The sequence below is a fragment of the Rattus norvegicus genome, chromosome 3 (genome assembly GCF_036323735.1).
Source record: "Rattus norvegicus strain BN/NHsdMcwi chromosome 3, GRCr8, whole genome shotgun sequence".
NCBI classification, from domain to species: domain Eukaryota; kingdom Metazoa; phylum Chordata; class Mammalia; order Rodentia; family Muridae; genus Rattus; species Rattus norvegicus.
In genome coordinates, this window is record NC_086021.1 from 179314738 (window position 1) to 179333694 (window position 18957).

Here is an 18957-nt window from a genome sequence, read left to right on the forward strand (position 1 = left end):
GCGCCTACAGTAATACCTTCAAGGGATGGGCTGGCTCCTGCATGTCCCACGGGTCCACAGGTATACAGGGGTCCAGAGGCACCGTAGGGCTTCTGCACAGTCAACACGCTGGGCGACTCCACCTCCCCAGGGCTCAGGAAACGGGCTTTGGGAGGCAGCACAGGCGGTGAGCACACATACTCTGGTGGTAACAGGGAAGTGATGCTCCTGACCACATGGTACTTGGGGAGCTCAAAGCCCCTTCTGCCATTGGGCCCAGGATGCTCTGTGTCCAGGGACACCACAGGGGACTTGAGTCTTTTGGGATGTGGCTCACTGTATTCTGACGTGGCACTGCCAGCATTCCGTTGACAGTAGTAGTCTCTTCCTTGCTGCCCCCATGGGCACTCAGCCGAACCGTTGCCATTACCACTGCTAAGGGGGGACTGAGCCGGGGGAGCCGGGGGGGCCTTCAGTTTGGGCTCAGGTCTTTTCGCCTTATCCATAGCAGCAGGGACGCCACCTTTTGGAAACAGCTCTGACTGCTGCTGCCTGGTGGCACTGGGGCCCCCGGCACTGGGCTGTGACCTGTGTGACTTCAGGTTACTTGGGGCTAAAGTGCTGTTGTCCGGTCCTGAAGTCTGGGGAGCTTTGCCTGGCCCCGAGGTCCCCTGCCGAACCTTCTCTGGGTGCAGGGCCTTAGCCTGTGATGAGAAGGCAGGCTTGGCCTTGGGCTTGTGCAGACCAGACAAGGGGGGTACATCCTTCCCCAGCAAAGCAGGGGGGCACCCTGTCCGCCTGTTCCTCAGCACAGACTTGCTGCTGCAGTTCTTGTGCGTGTCGGGGTTGTACCTGTGCTCAAGTCTCTGGTGCATCATAAGGACTTCCGGATAAAAGGTTTTAAAAGTACAAAATGGGCAGGCAATGCTAGGGATGAGACACTTGCTCAAAGAGATTGCAGGACAGGCGTGGAGTGCCCCGAGTGATAGATTCAAAGGCCTGTCCTGGCAGTCAGCACCGGGCTTATGTCTGTAGTCAGCCTCCCGATCCATCTTCTCCCCGTGGCCAGCTTCTCGTGCTAAGGGCCCAACCCCCTCTAGTTTGCAGGCAGGGCTGCTGGCCCGGGGATCCCCTGTTTTCTTTCTTGGCATGTCCAGATAAGCAGGGGCAGGACTCTTTCGCACTTTCTCAGCACCATCAGCTGCGTTTTTATGGAAATCCTGAGTATCCTTGTTGTGTGCTGGTGAGAGAACAGTGCTGCCCAGAACACTCTGGAAGACAGAAGGCATCTCCTTAAGTAGCTTGGCGGGTGGGCTGCCCTTAACATCTTTGGCACCATCAAGAAATCTCTTTAAATTTTTGGTCTGTGCACTATCAGCCGTTAGTAGCATATCTTGCGGCTCCTGACTTCGGCCTTCACTTTTGGACTCAGCAGGGGCATCCCCCAGCTGCTTGTCTTTGTGGTGTCTCTCCAAGTGGTACCTCAGAGATGTCTTCTGGGCTGCGGCATACTCACAGAATTCACATTTGTATGGTTTTTCACCTAAAACGAGATATTCCACTGTATCAGGAAGTTTAGGAAAGGTGCCAATAGAACTCTGCAAGCTAAACAAGCTATGACACCAAACATGGGCTGTTCCCTACCTGCCAATCCTCACAGCCAGGGCACCAACGCCCTAGTGCAATGCACTTTAAAATATAAACCTGATTCCCCATGAGAGCACGCTCAAACTGACCCAACCACACATGCACTGTTTCTAGCACAGTGGACTAAGCAGTGCACCCAAGCCAAGGAGACCTTGCAACCTTCTCACCCGCACGACCTCTACTCCTGCATCCGACAGCACCAAACACACCCGTACCTTACTCCAAAATCAAGAGGGTCTTAAAACATGGCATTTAAAAATATTAACGGGGTTGGGGATTTAGCTCAGTGGTAGAGCGCTTGCCTAGGAAGCACAAGGCTCTGGGTTCGGTCCCCAGCTCCGAAAAAAAAAAAAAAAAAAAAAAAAAAAAAAGAACCATAAAAATATTAACAAGCTCTCCTTAAGGTATGGTAGCCATAAACCAACCTCAAAACAGGACCCACGGTTCAAGCTGCAGTGATGTCGGACACACAACAGCTGCAAACACACACACTAAAGCCGTCTGAGCCACAGAACAGCACAGAATTGTTTCAGCCAACACATGCTTTAAAATCCAAGTCCTTTACCTGTATGCGTTCTGAGATGAATATTGAGGTAATAGTTTGAACGGAAAAACTTCCCACAGTAACTACACTCTCTCGAAGACGTGAGGGGCTTTGCTTTTCCTCCATCATCATTTTTATCTTAAAGCAGAAACAAAAATATTGGTGTCAGTCAGATGAAGGGCAGGGTTCAGGAATTCAGACTCCAGGAGTCTCAAAACAATTGGGGGAAAGCAAGTTTTACAGAAGTTGTTATTTTAGCTCTGTGAAGAAGTTTTACAGGCTCAAATAACATACCGAGGGCGTCAGGCAGTGTCTCAGGTCTTAGACTTTGTGCTTTTGTTTTGTTTTATGACAAGGTGTCACTATGTAGCCCTGACTGGCATGGAACTCAAGACGCACCCACCCTAGCTTGCCTCCATGATGTTGGGATTAAAGGTGTGTGCCGCTAGGCCTGGCACTACCCTGTGTATTCTGAATGTAGCCTAGTGCCCTAGTAAAGATGAGGTATGTACTTTCATCATAAGAATGACCATTTGGGGCTGGAGAGATGGCTCAGCGGTTAAGAGCACTGACTGCTCTTCCTCAGGTCCTGAGTTCAAATCCCAGCAACCACATGGTGGCTCACAACCATCTGAAATGGGATCTGATGCCCTCTTCTGGTGTGTCTGAAGACAGCTACAGTGTATTCATATATAATAAATGAATAAATCTTTAAAAGAAAAAAAAAAAGACCATGTAATAGATGAAACTTGACAGGTACTTTCTGTTCTCGCCACTTCCCATAGCCTACTCCTGGTTCATGCCTAAGGTAGATGTGCACCCAGTGGCCAAAAGAACTGCTGGAACTCAGAACCAGTATTTGGAGGTGACGTGAAACCTATTACCAGCAGAAGACAACCTGAGATTAAGGAAGCTACCACTAGAGGGCAGCAAGCACAAAATAAACTCAGGAGCAATCCCTACTTGACTCTGGGCAAGCACCTAGGAAAGCTGACCAAAATGTAGCCACGCTTGGGAAGGTGGAGTCCCCTGGGCAAAAGAGGCTTGGCTCACTAGAGTCTATCTCAAGGCAAAGCTGAGGTGTCTGGTGAGAAGGACCCACTGAGCACAGACCCTAAGTAAACTGGCTGAGGCTTTCCACTCTCCAGCCCACCAGCTTGCAAGTGATGGCTCCAGTAGTCTCCGTCAGTTCTATCAGGGAGGTAACTCCCCTGAAGTCTACATCAGGGCCATGGTGCAGCATGGTGGTCAGTCATGAGGTACACAAAAACCCCACCAGGGTACCAAATTAATTAAACTAAATTTTGCCTTTCAAAACTTCATTTCTGGGGCTGGGGATTTAGCTCAGTGGTAGAGCGCTTACCTAGGAAGCGCAAGGCCCTGGGTTCGGTCCCCAGCTCCGAAAAAAAGAACCAAAAAAAAAAAAACCTTCATTTCTGATTACAGGCCTCTCCCCTTCTCTGCCGAATGCTGCATTCTTACTACCTCCCAAAGGCAGCTGATTCACAGAGCTGGCAAGAGCAGGTGTGATGGATGACGCTGGGCGGCCTCCACTACACCAAGCCCGGTTAGCTCCTGACACAGTATCAGAGGCTTGAAACTGCATCGCAGCCTTTCTCCTTGTGAACTTCTTGGGGGGGTTCTTTTTTTTTTTTTTCCCCCCGGAGCTGGGGACCGAACCCAGGGCCTTTCGCTTCCTAGGTAAGCGCTCTACCACTGAGCTAAATCCCCAGCCCCCTTGTGAACTTCTTGAAAGTTCACCTAAAGCAGAGCAGACTGTCCGAAGGCACAGCAGGACCCTTAGTCCGCTGCACTCACAGCTATACTCACAGCTCTCCCACAGCTCACCCAGCCTCCAGTTGTGTCAGGGTGTAGGCTTTGTTACCTCACATGCGAATGGCTAGGGACATGCAGGCTCGCTCTCTAACACACAGGCTGTGGCCTTCTCAACGCTTGGCACCTGCGTTCTTATAGCCTGGAACTGGGGCTATGCTGTTCTGTACAGCGCCATAACTAATGCTGAGCTCATCCTAGGAGGAGTGCCAGAGGCGGATGATCCGATTTTGCAAGCAGGGAAATCTCAAGGAAAGGTTGGGCAATGATAATGGGTCACCAGGGAACCACAGGAAGACTCCAGCACGCCCACCTGTGGCCAGCCAGGCCAGCCTACCACAGGACCCCACCACACTGTCCACCACGTAGAGCCCTGATGCTGCAGAACTGCACTGGTGCAGAGGCCATCTGCAAGCGTCTCACGGCATCATGGACACCATGTGTCTTTACAGTTCTTGGGACTAAAGAGTGATATATGCTAAACTCAGAGTTCCCACGGCCTGGAAACTCAACTGACTGAACACTTGTCATAAAAGCAACATTCCTTAAGTACACAAGTGACCAGAAAAAGAACTGGATGCTGGTTCACATGCAGTGCTGACAGACTTGACTGTTCAGACTCACTCTGGTCTCACAGAGGACTTGCAACCACACTACCCAGTGGCCACACACATAGGCAAGTGTGGCCCATGCCCACACATCGGGGTGTTACTTTAAGCAGCAGAGCCTCACATTCAGTGACATGAAACAATGGTTCACGTGGGGTGGGTAGCAAGATGAGGAACAGGTAAGTCAATCTACTGCAAAGGCTCGAGGCTCACACCCATCCGAGACTGGGTAGCAGCTTGTTTCTATAAACACCATTAGAACACACCAGACTCCTAGAGCAGGCCTGACGTGGGCCCTCACTCCTGGATTTCACCAAAAGACCATTTTGGAAGCTCCCTCACGAACACTGGCCTCACAAACACCAAGGTGATCAGAATGCACTGGGCAAGTCCCACAGTGCAACTAGTGAACCCTAAGGAGGCTTCCCCATCCTCCTGGGACCATTAAAAACCCATGTAGGAGAAGGCATCAACACAGGCCCGGGATAGGCAGTCCTGTCTAACAGGAAGGGGGATCCAAGTCCTGGGCCTCAGCCCATAATTCCTAGCATTCTGCATCAGGTCACAACCTCAGTGCACTGCCTGAAGAAGCCAGCAGCATCCTTGGTCTCTACACACTGGTGTACTAGCTATAAAAACTAAGTCTTCTGGGAGCAAAAGGCAGAGTCCTTTCACAATGCTTTGGACCGGCCTATTAAGTCACCTCCTGATTAAAGCAATGAGAAGGGGGGCTGGGGATTTAGCTCAGTGGTAGAGCGCTTACCTAGAAGTGCAAGGCCCTGGGTTCGGTCCCCAGCTCCGAAAAAAAAGAACCAAAAAAAAAAAAAAAAAAGCAATGAGAAGGGCCTGAGATGGTTCTGAGACTACATGATGGATGACACCACAAAGCACTGAGATAAGAACCTGGCACCTGGAGTCCCTGCAGCAAACACCGCCCAGGAGGCAGCAGAGTACTCACCCAAATGGAGCCCTTCAGGGAGCCCATCCTCAGACCCATCTTCAGAGCCTCCTTCTCGGTCCCCGGCCCCACTCTCTTCCAGAGTGGTGCGGAGTTCTGGGGAGCAGGTCCCAGGCTGCCTGGCATCCCCAGCCATGGTGGGTGATGGGGCATCAGCCCTCCTGTCCTTTCTGTGCACCCTCGAGTGCAGGACCAGCTGGTGGTATGTCCTGAACGCTTTACTGCACTCCGAACAGTGTGTGGGCTTCTCCTTGCTGCCGGGCAACTTGGAGTCAGCGTCCCCTGAAGGCACTTCACTGTTACCATGTCTAGACTTATCTTTGTCTTGGGAGAGACCTGAACAACTGCTTCTATTTGTCTTGGACTTTCCAGAACCTTCCACCTTACCCCCAACCCATATTTCTCCAAGTTCCTCTTTCTCTGAACACGAATCATCGTTGTCCGTGCTTCCTTCTTGGCCTGACTCTTTCACCTCTTCTTGGGCAACGGCCACTTTGCCTTTGGTAGCCAACTGCCATGCCTGGTAGGTGGTGAATGGGTCAAGCTGAGGTATAGAGGTCATGGGCTTCACTGTACTCTCTGCAGTTGATCTGGGTCTCAAGTTCAAAAACTGCAGCAGCTCTTCCCTCGGGGATGTGGGTTCCTCTTGGTGGCCATCAGGGGCTGTGCTGCTGGCACTAGGAACAGTTTCTTTGGCATGAACCTTGCTGTGCTCAATGAGGCTCTGCTTATTTGGGAAGAGGAAGCCACAGACCATGCAGATCTTGTAGGGAGTGGAGATGTTCCCAGGGGCATGTGCCTGGACCACATCGTTGATGGTGACTGGACTCTCCGTGCCCTGCTGCAGCTTGCTTCTGGTGCCAGACTTGCCATTGTGTGTCCGCATGTGGTTCTTCAGGAACCACGGCTCCTTGAATCTCCTCCCGCACATGCTGCACCCATACGTGAAGGAGTCCTTATGTTTCTTCATGTGGCTCTCAACATCAAAAGCCACTGGGAATGTCTGTCCGCATACATCACAGCTCAGCTCTTCCATTTCTTTGCTGCTCTTCTCCTTTGGTGGTTCCGTGGGCACCTGACCTTTGTCCAGGGGGCTTAAATACTCGGCCTCCACACGCAGCACAGCCGGCTCACAGAGGGTGGGCCGGTGCTGCAGGAGCACATGCTGATTGAGATCTTCCGCGTGAGAGAAGACCTGGCTGCAGAACATGCAGTCCAGGGGCATGTGTCCCTCAGCTGTGGCCAAGCTCTTCTCCTGCGCAGCTCGGAAGGGGACCACAGCCGGTCCCTTCATGGGCACAGCATCATCCACCTCCATCTGGGTACCTAGAGAACTGCCAAGGACTTCCGGCCCGTCCATGTACACGAGGAGGGATTGCGTCGGCATGCTGCCGGCCACTTCAGGTCTGAGTGGATGGACGATCCAGCTGTCTGCTAAGGATCTCTGGAGTTAGAATAAGGACACTTGTGAGATATCACCACTCAAACCTCCAGAAGCCCTGGGCGTCAAAATTAGAGCAACTCTAAGTTCAGAGGGATGTGTATATTCCAGAGCTTGGGGGAAGCTCAGTGATAGAGGTGGGTCTTTGCACAAACAAGGCATCCAGGCTGCCCTGGGCTGTGATTCAGACGTGAGTCAGCATGAGGGCAACAGTTCTGTCCATCTCCACTGGGTGAGTGGCTCAGTTGAGCAAGACGTTGATCCCGGCAATGTGAAGACAAGGGACTTCCAAAATCTGAAAGGAAAAAACACGCCTCAGTGAAGAAGGCTCAGGAACAGGGTTTGGCCCATGAGTCACATGATCTTTTCCACAAAAAGGGACCCAACTGCCTACCCTTTGACTAATCCATAACATCCTGCTGAACATGCTTCTTAATTTCCTCACTAGCACACTTCCCAGTGGGTAGACTTACTAAGTGAGCAGAACTGCAGCCAGTCAGGAGACCTTTAAGCCAGAGCTCTGCCTACTGAAATATAAATGCCAAGTGTGAACAGGAAACGGCAACGACAGGCTGGCCAGCCTGGGCTACATAGTGAGGTCAAAGCAAGCCTTGTCAACGTACACAACGTACAACCGTCTCAAAAACGGACAGGCCAAGACAGCTTTAGGATAAAATTGTCACAACTCTGCTGTCTCAGTCAGATGCCCCCAAGATGCATGCGTGTCTCCTACAGTGACTACAGGAGTTTGCAAAAGCACAAACATGGCAAAGCACAAACGCATGCCTGCAATCTCAGCACTCACGAGGAGGAGGCAGCTGGAGCTGAAATTTCAAAGCTAGCCTGGTCTACATAGCCAGAGCTACGAGTCCTTGTCTCAAAAGAAAGAAGTTACGAAAATGGATCTAACAAAATGAGACTGGTCCAAAGCCTCAGCAGACTCAGGAACTTTTCCTTGCATTAGGTCCTTGGCCCAGGACCCTGAGGTTTCGGGTACCAGATGCTGCCAGGCAGGGTTGGGTTTCAAAGGGTCAACGACCTACCAGATGCAGAGGCCACTGACTTCCCCGTGTCCACATTTCTTTCTAACAGGCCTCCTCGGACCTAACTCTGTATGGCTCATTCCTCCTTCACAAAATCCACTTCCTACCTGTCTGTCTCCACCTTCCACTGGCCAGGGAGAAGGGAGTGGCTTAGCTACTCTGTGGACTCTGATTTCCACTCTTGAAGATTTAATCCCTAAAAACCTCAGTGTCCTTCACAGCACAGAGAGGGTTTATTTGAAATAGTCCTGCCTCTTTCTTCTACAAAGTTTTTGAATTTGGCCCAAGGAAACATAAAGGCACCAGAGCACCTGCTACAGTACTCTTTCTTCCTCCTCTCTGCACCCCACCCGCCCCACAGCAGTCATGAAGCTGGCTCGTCCCCTTCTACCGGGGAAGCAGCTGTGAGAGACTGCAGAGCAGACTGGCAAGGAGCAAGCTGCTGGCTGTGCTACACTGGAGCCTCTGCCTTCGCTGCTATCACAATGGAGGACGAGGACCTGGAGTGTTCCCATCCTATGACATAACAAGAGACCTGAGAACCCAGTTCCAGCCTAAGCCAGGGCCTTCAAGGTGTCAAGGCAAAGTGAACTCAAGCCAGGGTGCACTTTCTGTGGTTAAAACTACAGCAAAGAGGACAAGCACTACGCCGTCCATGGCTCCACACAACCACAAAAGCAGTGCAGCATCTCAGCTTGGGCCTAGTGATTCAGATTCTACAGTCACTGAGCAGACAGACGCCCACAGCACAGGCAGGCGTTCACTGAAGAATTAGGTGCATAGTCTGGAAAGGCAGGACCCCACCCCACGACCTGCTTCTGTTCCATGCCAGAGGGTTGACTGCACCTGGAGTACAGTCAGTCAGTTACCAGGTGTCCTTTCTTCTTTGAAGCTCTACAATGACCATTTTAAAATGGCAGAAAAGCAATAGCAATATCCAATAGTAAGTTCTAGGCCAGCCAGGAACTAATGTGAAACCCTTTCTCAAAAAAGCTAAGAGCAACCCTGCTTGAACTGGGGCACAGGATGGGAGACCAGGAGGGAGGGCAGTACTGATCATAAGCCTCAGCTTTCAGAAGAATACCACTCTAAAAGGTAACCAACCCCTGGCTCAAACCATGACCAACCTGGGGGTAGGATGACTTACAGCCACAGGAAGCATCTGTCTGTCCCAGGCAGTCAGATGGGGAGGAGCAAAGCTGAAAGCTTCCCCTCCTGAGGTCTCCACAACAGTTTGATAGTTTAGCTATGCTCAACTCAAGTCCTAGACAGCTTTAGTGATAGCAACTCCAGACTCAAGGGCAAGTCTGCTCCACACAAGCCCTGCCTGTACCATCTACCATGGTTCGTTCTGCTGTTGCATGCTCAAGACTACAGTCCACCTCTAAAACCAGCCTATGAGGAAATACAGACTTAAAAATAAAGATAAGACAAAATTTAAATTCTCATTTGCTGTAAACTAGCTTTCTCTACCATCGCTTTTTAAAAAGCGATTTTAAAAAGGTTTTCAAATATAAAAAATAACACCTTCAAGATCCTAAGGACAGAGTTGCTGGCTGCCCACTGCTCTTTCTCTGGGACTGGCACTGGACTAAGACACCCAGAACTTTGACAGAAACCAGGGACTGAAGCCGGACACATCTCTCAGGCTATAGTCCTGGCTGCCTCTGATCTGATGCTAAAATGAACGGAAAATCAGAGGCTACACCCCATGACCAACCACTCTCTTCAACCAAGCTATACCAGTATTTAAGACACATTTATTCTTTGGTGTGTGTACACACACTAGTGTGCTGAGGGTGGGCTAGGAGAGGGATGTCCGCTTCCTTGGAGCTGGGGTTCAGGTAGTTCTGAATGACCTGCCATGGATGCTGAAAGCTGAACACAGGTCCTCTGAAGAGCAGCCAGGGCTGTGAACTAATCAACTGTCTCACCAACCCGCCAAGATTTTTTGTTTGTTTTTGAGACACGCTTTCTCTTCACAGCCTGGCTGTCCTGGAACTCCCAGTTCCATGGTAGACATGCGTGGCATTGAACCGAGACTGCCTCTGCCCCCCTACTGGAATTAAGAGAGCATGCGCCAAACCTGGCTCCTCCCAGATTCTCCCCATACTACCGTGCTGCCAGCCAGCCCTGCGCTGAGGCAGGCCAAAGTGTGGTCAGCTGCAGAGCACCAGCCTACACCATGTGTAGGTCTGAGGCCGCACCATGGCTCTGACAAGCAACAGTGCCCTCCCTGAGCTTGTCCCCTCCTGAGGGGCCGCCAACCTTGGTCGCAGGTGCTCTCGATCCTCACTGAGGAGCTGCTCATCTACGCCGACAAAGGTGCGGGTACGGGTACGTGTTGATTAAAACCAACTTGCTGAACCCTGCGAGAACTGCAACAGACTTGTCAGAGCCTACAGACAGCTGTTCTACTGAATTACTAACAATGGTCCCTCTGCCTCGGTGTGCAAGCAAACGCAGCTTTCCCAAAGTGGGCTAGCCTTCCCCCGAGCTGTAGGAGGCACCAGGACTCCCAAGGCCTGCTTCAAGCCCTGCTTCTTGACAGAACTGAAGAACGTCACTGCAATCTAAATTTGTTTGGATGCCAGGAAGGCAAGGATTCTAACCACAAAAGCTTGTTAAAAAGTACTTTGCAAAAAATGTCTGTTTTAAAAACATCTTTCAATCTTCATTCCTGTAAAGGAAGCACCGAGCCTTCAAGCCCATACCCATGCAGCTGGCCATCCCTCTCCGAATGCCCTTACGTTCTGACAGCATGCTGGGGCTTAATGGCCATAAAAATGACTCGGTTACTCTTTAATATACAACGACCATTGACACTCTGTAGGATACGGCTCTTACTGCTCAAGTATGTCTGATAGCCTCAAAGCCACTAACTACACACTGATGTGACTAAAGGGACACTCAATTCTACCAGTACCTGACTGCAAATTTATCAATTATATTATAAAATACTGCAAGGCCTGATAAACTGCTCAAAACAGCTAATCAGGAGAAGTGCCACTCGTGACAACTCCTGAACTGAGAAACACCATACACAACATGCTCATAGCTAGCTGTCCACAGACTTTAGACGACACATCTATACTCTTCCCATGAGTATGAGAGCTCACATTCCTGGTGAAGGCTATCCCCCCAGAGTCGAGAGGCAGCAGTAAACTGCTAAAACAACATTTAGGGTTCTCCTCACAGGCAGCACTCTGCCATGGCCTCCAACTGCTTCACTCTTCACTCAGGTAATAGGTTTTCTAATGAACGCCTTAAGGCACTCAAATCACACAACTAAGCTCTGGCCAATTTCTCTCTTTCTTTCCCCGTTGGTTTGGTTTTTCTTTTAATTTTTTTTTTTTATTTTATTTATGAGTACACTGTAGCTGTTTTCAGACACACCAGAAGGCGACATCGGATCCCATTACAGATGGTTGTGAGCCACCCACCATGTGGTTGCTGGGATTTGAACTCAGGACCTCTGGAAGAGCAGTCAGTGCTCTTAATCGCTGAGCCACCTCTCCAGTCTCTGGTTTGGTTTTTCAAGACAGAATTTCTCCAGGTAGCCTAGGCTGTCCTGGAACATGCTCTGTAGACCAGGCTGGCCTGGAAATCATAGTGATCCACCTCTACCCCATGTGCCGCTGCAGCCACCCCTAATCCGCACTTATTTCCATCTTTAAAAGTACAAAATTAGGGGCTGGGGATTTAGCTCAGTGGTAGAGCGCTTACCTAGGAAGCGCAAGGCCCTGGGTTCGGTCCCCAGCTCCGAAAAAAAGAACCAAAAAAAAAAAAAAAAAGTACAAAATTAGGCTGGAGACATGGCTCAATAGTAAAAGGCACTACCGATTACTCTTCTAGAGAACCTAGGTTCAATTCCCAGCATTCACATGGCAACTCATAATCATCTGTGACTCCAAGTCAGGGGACACATCATCCTCTTCTGGCCTCTAACGGTGCACACAGTGCTGAGAAGCACGTGGAGGCCAAATACCTACACAAATAAAGCTGAGATGGGAGGGGTCCTTAAGACTTATCTACTTAAGTGTCTGCCTGAGAGAGGGGGAGGGAGGGAGAGAGAGTGTGTGTGTACCACTTGTAATGCCATGCAGGATCCCCTAGAACTTGACTTATGAACAGTTGTGGGTACTGGGATCCACACTCAAGTCCTCTGCAAAGTGGCGAGGGTTCTTTTTTTTTTTTTTCTTTTTTTTTTTCCGGAGCTGGGGACCGAACCCAGGGCCACTAAAGCTAAAATCCCCAACCCCCGTGGCGAGGGTTCTTAACCTACTCTTTTTTCTGAACCCTGTAAAAGGACTAACTTCTATGCCAGTCTATAGTAACAATAAAAACCTTCCTCTTAAAAAAAAAAAAACTATTAATTTACGTATGTATGGGGGTGCATGTGGAGATCAAAGGGGAGACAATTTTAGAAGTCAGTTCTCTCCTTCCAACATGCATGTCCCAAGAATCAAGATGCAGGTCTGTCAGGCTTGGTGGCAAATGGCCTGACCTTTTGAGCGATCTCCACAGCTCCTAAATCTTGAACTTTTTTTTTTTTTTTAAGATTTATTTATTTTATTTATAGATGGTTGCAAGCCACCATGTGGTTGCTGGGATTTGAACTCAGGACCTCTGGAAGAGCAGTCAGTGCTCTTAACTGCTGAGCCATCTCTCCAGCCCAATCTTGAACTTTTTTGATCTTTCCCTAATATTACAAGGAAAAAGCTGAAGTGGCCAGGCCACCTTTCTTGGGGGGGAAGGAGGGGTTGGGATGGAAATTGTTTAAATTCAGCATCATAACCCAATCAATCACAGGCCAAGTACTAACTTCAACACTACTTTAAGCCAAGGGCAATGCAGCCCAATATCTTCCAAGTCCTACAGAATACTCAACTCCAACAGGATGAGGCTGGAGGACTGCTGAACATAAACTCCACCCCTTTTTAATTAAACTGGAAACTGCCTGACTCATCCCGAATCAGTTCAGGTGTGCTCAAGGATCCAGTTTTACTTTCATTATTATTATCATCATCAACCTAAAGATATTTATATCTGTAAAGTGGCTTTCCAACACCCCGTGTTGATATGTTTTACAACAGCTTATGGGGCAAATAATACTCTTGGTAATCTTCAATTAGGCAAGATGGAGCATTGGTGTCTCAAGTTTCTCCAATAACTTCTGTTTGTTCAGAGCAACCTTACATGTCACCCATGTGCTCTGAGATCTGACATAGAGGAAAAGGACTTCAGGAAGCAAACCCCACATTTCCCGGGTCTCATCAACTCTAGAGACTACAATGAGTCACTGTGCTCATGTCAGATCTATACACATAAATACATACGTACACACACCCCAACAAATTGTATGTCCATTATGTGGCCCCAAGAATTACACACTCCAGCTCTTTCTTCCAGAAGATTAAATGGGCAGAGTCTAAATTAGAGCCAGTTTAACCAACTTCAAGTAGGATACTAGCTCAGGACACCCTTAAAGCCCAGGTGGGCGCTATCCTCAGCCTCATGGACCCCTCCTGTATTTACAAAGTTAAATAAATGTTACAGTTACCTGTTTGCATCTCCAATTAAATAAAAACAAAAACTCTTTTCCATAGTTGAGACCACTCGTTGCTGGACAGATTTACATGTTAAGAGTTAACTCATCAGCTACTAGGAAACACAAACTGCCACCAAGACTGACTGACTGGTGTCCTGCTGAGTATTAGACCATCCAGAGACAAACAAACCACTTCTTTATGTGACCGACTGCTTCCCAGCCACCTTGGCCATTCAGGACTCTTAAATCTGAACATCCTCACAGTCACCCATTAAAAACCAGCCCGACCAACTAGCCTTTGGGGGTAGGTTAGGCCAGTCAACTGGTAAAGCAGAAGGGCAAAAGCCCAAAGGACTCACTCCTGCACACACACCTTTGCTCAGCTGCCTCTCCAGGTTCACTGAATTCATTTCTCACCTTTATCATCAAATTACCAAACTGGCCCCAAATTTCTAGTAATTCCATAATGTCCCTAGCCTAGGCAGAAAACAATTGACTGTTTAGAAAGCTGCAGTCAACAGACGTTCAAATGAAAGTTCTCTAAGGGAGCTCAACATAAAGGGGTAATTTGTGGTAGCAGCTGGCTGACAGGGACTTCCCCCCCATAGACCCCATTTCTCTGGAAGCGAGACATATCCAAGAGCTGAGCTTGCTCATAGGAGAGGAAGGTTTTAGAGAAAATGGTGGTACATCCCCCTCCATCCCCACCAACTTCCTTCAAGGCAAGATTTTTATCTGCCCTCGTGGTCTGAATTCAAAACCCTCCGGCCCACACACCACTGCAAATTTGCGTGGCTATGTTACTGGCGGGCCAAGAACCTTAATCCAGATCACCTAACTGAACGGCCAATTCTTCAGCTCCTACGGTGCCCCCACAAGGAGGCCATTAATTGATATTCCACCAGACTTGCCCTACACAGCAAGGTGAAAGACATTTCCCCAAGTCTCTGTAATAATATGCCTGGCTTCCTCCATGAGCATTTAAACTAGCTAACACCCATCCATCCCCCGGAACCATCAGGAGCTGGTGTGCCAGTGGAGGCTGCTCCACTATCACAGCTTCCTTACGGGAGGTAGCTAAGCCTTTCCTGGTTCAGAATATTTATTAGGAGAGGAACCCTTTAATTCAATTTTGGTAGCTGTTCTACACATCTTTTTAATCACCCTAAATTAAAAATTATTCCATATGCTCAGCTGTGATCAGTTAACTACATTTTGATACTAAAATACTCAACAGTTCACCCAAACTGCCTGAAGTTGATCCTTCTGATTCCAAAAATGGAAGGAAAAGCCCCTTCTTGATGCCTCACTCAGCTTCCACTTCCCAGATTATTAATTACACACATGGCCACGGGATGAAACTGCAATGGGGAATCAGGAACCAGCCATTTAAAACAAATTATAGCTAGTGACCTCGAAAATCCAGAGTTCAGGCTGCACAACATATAGAGATGGAACAATCTCGGAATAACTATCTTCTAGCTGCCTGGAAGCGCAGCTTCCTAGACAGTACTGCAAGGGCCCAGTCAATTGTTTTCACAGCACTCAGACAGCAGATCTTTTATGACGTCCTGTGTTTTAGGCAGTCAAGGGTCATTAAGACTACTCCAAAGTTCTTGTCAACCAATATCATGTTTGGAACTAGTGAGAAAAGAATGCCATTTGATAGAGTGAAAAGAAGCTCATCTTCTGGAACCCCCGAGGCTCTAATCAGGCAGCTCAGAATGAAGAGGGCTCCTGGGCTGGGGATGGCAGCCCTGCTGTGGCAAAACAGCATTTCATAGCAGCGATGTTAGGGAGAAAAGTGACTAGCACTGATCTGCCAGGAGACAGAGCCTGAGTCACTCAGGGCCACCATAGGTCTCAATTGTTTCATCAGTTTACAAGATACTTGATGATTAAGTCTTATTTCCAGATTTCCTCCAAAACAAGCCTACTGGAAAAGGATTAGGGGCTCCCATCCACCCCGAGTTTCTCTGCCAAAAATGGAGGCTAACAAAGAGAATGCAAATCCCCCCCTTGAAGAAGCCAGAGTCAGAACTTTCTCTCCCCCTCTTCCTCCCCTACCACCTGGGGGGAAAGAAAAAGAGAGAGCTATTATTAAAATAGATTCTTCAGCATAAAGGGGAAAATTTTTTCTCCGCGGTATCTTAGTTCCTTTTTTAAAGTAAGAAGTGAAAGGGAATAATACGAAGCCAAGACAATCACCAAGTGTCAATCTCGACAGTTTTTCCACTAAAAGGAGATCAGACTGCAAAGTGTGGAGGTGTTGTGAGGATCAAAGGAGCTGGAGACTAAAGAAACGTGTCCTCCCCCCCCCCCTCAGGTCCTTCCCCTGCTTCCTCCTCCGGCACACAGACCAAGGTAGAGTCTAAAGAGACAAAGCATGTAGATCCCCAGGATGACTAACACTAACTATTGACAACTCAGTGTGCAGAGTTACTGCCTCTTGGATTTTATACTTACATAACTGGAGAGCAGGAAGCATGTGGAGGGACGATAGGGTTGACTCAATCAATCATTAGGATTCAGAATTAAAATCAAAATAACCAAGAAGCCGAAATACACCACTAGACTCCAGAAGTTTGAAAAAAAAAAAAATACCCAGTATCTTAATAAACACGAAAAAGTCGTCTACCATTAAGGACAGACACACCTTAAAAGTTCTCAGCACATTAACTAAGCACAAACTAGTGGTTTGATAGGCTTATTCTCCAAACAGAAAGCAATTAGGTTAGTTCTCTGCACTTGTCACTACAGAGAATTTTTTTTTTTTTGAAACTAGACCTGTTAACTCATCCTTCTCAAGCAAAACTTAGCATTTGAAATCTGATTTGGTATTAAATGAAGGTGGTCGATTCACTTTGGGAAAAGTAGTCAAGAAGGCTCTGGACCTCCTTCAGTTACAAAGAGAGGTGAAAGGCCCCCTGAGGCCCCTACCTAGTCGCCAGGCATGGCCAGCAGCTGTGGCTACCCTGCCTCTTCTTTTGTTGGCCTTAATCTCATGTCAAGTTATTCAACCAACTCAAAAGCGATGAAGACATAATTGAATCAACCTGAACTAAATCAGACCTAGGCCTCTTAAAACATACAACTTAATGGCTCCAACCCATCCCAAACGAGGAAACTGGCCGCGGGATCCTGTGGTACACATGGTGGTGCCCTACAATCCAGAACCCCAGGCAGGCGCCCCTTAATCAACGCGTGCTGAGGAATGCCTGTTTCTCAGAAAGAGAAACTAAGGTTCACAGGACACAATCCTTGAGGCTGGGAACGACCACCCCACGCCCCCGACCCAAACAATAAAAAGTTAAAAAGTTTCTACTACTGAGCGATTGCGGACTGGCCCCCACTGGGGATCCCAGAAGTGGGCCCCCGGGACTACGGCTCACTTCAGGAAGCAAACCTTTCGGGAAAAATCCCCGCCCGCCCGCCCGCTGTCCCCACCCCCACCCTCCCCGCCCAAGAATGCGCTTCCCGTGCGCCCAGGGTCTGAGGCGGGGGCGCCTTCACTGTGCACCCGCTAGCGTCGAGGCTAAACTGAGGCGCACGGGGCGGCGCCCTCGGATGTGCGGTTCCGCCTCCCGCCGCCCCGCACGAACTTCCCACGGGAGTTTGCGGGGCGTTCTAACTTTGGGCGTGAAACCGAACACCTTCCCTGGCTGACAGGACGCAACTCGGACAAGGGGCCCGGACCCCCGACGGCCACGCCGCGCCTGGCGGACCATTGTTTCGGCCGTCCCTCCCAGCCCCACGCGCGGCCACGGCCGTGGGGACGCGGCCCCGGCGCCCCTTTACCTGCGGCCGTCCGGCTGCACCGCCCAGCCGCGGGCTGAAGGAGCGGCAGAGGCGGCGCGGCCTTTGTGCGTCTGCCGCTAGCCCCGACGGCGCGGGGACCGGGACGGGGCCGCGCCATGCCCACCTCCCACGGCCGCGGGCGCCGGGACCCCCACCCCCACAGCGGCTCCGGGGGGCCGGGCTCACCTCCGGCGCGGGGCGAGGGAGCGGCGCGGGCGCCCCCTACTCGTCCGCGCGGGGACAGTGCAGGCGCGGGGTCCCTGCGCGGGCGGCCGGCGTCCGGCGGGGGGACTGTTGGGGCAGAAAGTGCTCGCAGCAGCTGTTGCGCCCTCCCCCCCCGGCCGCGCCGCCCAACGCCCCGCCCCCAGCCGCGCCGGCCACGCCCCCTCTGTGCCCGCGCGTGTGCGCAAGCGCACCCCTGACCCGCCCACCGCTGCTGGCCACGCCCCCCACGGACCCCCGAGGCGCGAGCCCCGCCGAGCGGCGCGCGCACCCCACTCCCACCCCGTGGGCTCCCGCGCACGCGCGCCCCGCGCCGCGTCCCGCCATCCGGCCTAACGTGGCGCGCTCGCGCCCGGGCGGTTCCAGTGACAGGTATTCTGGAGGGGGGGGGTCTGCAAACGCAGCGCGCAGGCGCACAGCTAGTCCTCCCTCGCCGCCTCCCCCTCCCTTGCAAGGTGCGCCCGGGGAGGGGAGGAGAGGGGAGGGGCCGATTGCCCAACTCCCGGGTCGCCCAGAATCAGGAGCAAAAAAAAAAAAAAAAAAAAAAAATTAATAATAAAAATAAAAAAATTAAACCAACCTTGCCACTGGCTTCGGGAACTCACAGGATAGCGGTGTTCTGAGGTGTTCTGAAGGTAAACACTTTCAGAGAGTCAATGAGGAAGGTCCGGGACCTAAAAGAATAAATTTCTCTAAATTAGTTCTCCTCAAAAAGCTTTTTCCCCCTTAACACCCTGGGCTTGTGCTTCTATTATAGTTTCACGCTGAATTTGGACTTGGTACCTAATAAATCTTAGTTTACAGAGAAATTCACTTGGGTGAAACTAGGCTTAAAAGTGTGGTCAAAACAAAAACAAAAAACACACACACTCCTTTATACCTAACTCACTGAAAGCGTTTCCCTACTGTTTTATTCCTGACTCGTATAAAGATAAAGGAAGACACGACAGGAAAAGGTTTGACTCCAAAGGCCTGGGACTGATGCCCCGTTTTAAGCAAGCCCCAGGGAGGAACTATGGCGGCCACAATCACATCCAATAATTTTTCTGCTCCAAAATGCAAATGAATTCAAATGTAAAATAGATTTATTGCTTAACACGGAACGGCCAACTTGTTTGTCTTTTTCAAGCTGGCCCTCTGTGTATCAAAAAGTGGGAAAACAACAAGAAAAGCATTCATACCCATTTCCTAAATCAAAAGAAGCATGGGGGCGGGGGGGGGGGAGAACGGGACAAAAAAGAACCGACCGGAACTGGCAAGCAACGCAGTCCTTAATAAATAGGAAGAAGAATTCAAGAAGACAGCTTAGCAAGGGGCAAGAATCTGCCTTGGA

At 50.0% G+C, this 18957-nt stretch overlaps 1 protein-coding gene across 14 annotated transcripts in view; it reads right to left on the reverse strand.

Annotated features, from left to right (window-relative positions):
* Nucleotides 1–18957, reverse strand: part of Zfp217 (zinc finger protein 217) — a 40676-nt gene that overhangs the window by 5560 nt on the left and 16159 nt on the right. For 5 of the 14 annotated variants that reach the window (XM_017591806.3, XM_017591810.3, XM_017591808.3 and 2 more), the window contains exons 2-5: nt 18205–18298; nt 5570–7305; nt 2192–2308; nt 17–1522 (exon numbers count right to left, since the gene is read on the reverse strand). In XM_017591806.3, the coding sequence (XP_017447295.1) occupies nt 17–1522; nt 2192–2308; nt 5570–6956 (3010 nt within the window). In that variant the 5' untranslated portion in view covers nt 6957–7305; nt 18205–18298. The other 9 variants (XM_039105173.2, XM_017591813.3, XM_017591815.3 and 6 more) reach the window with 9 other exon arrangements.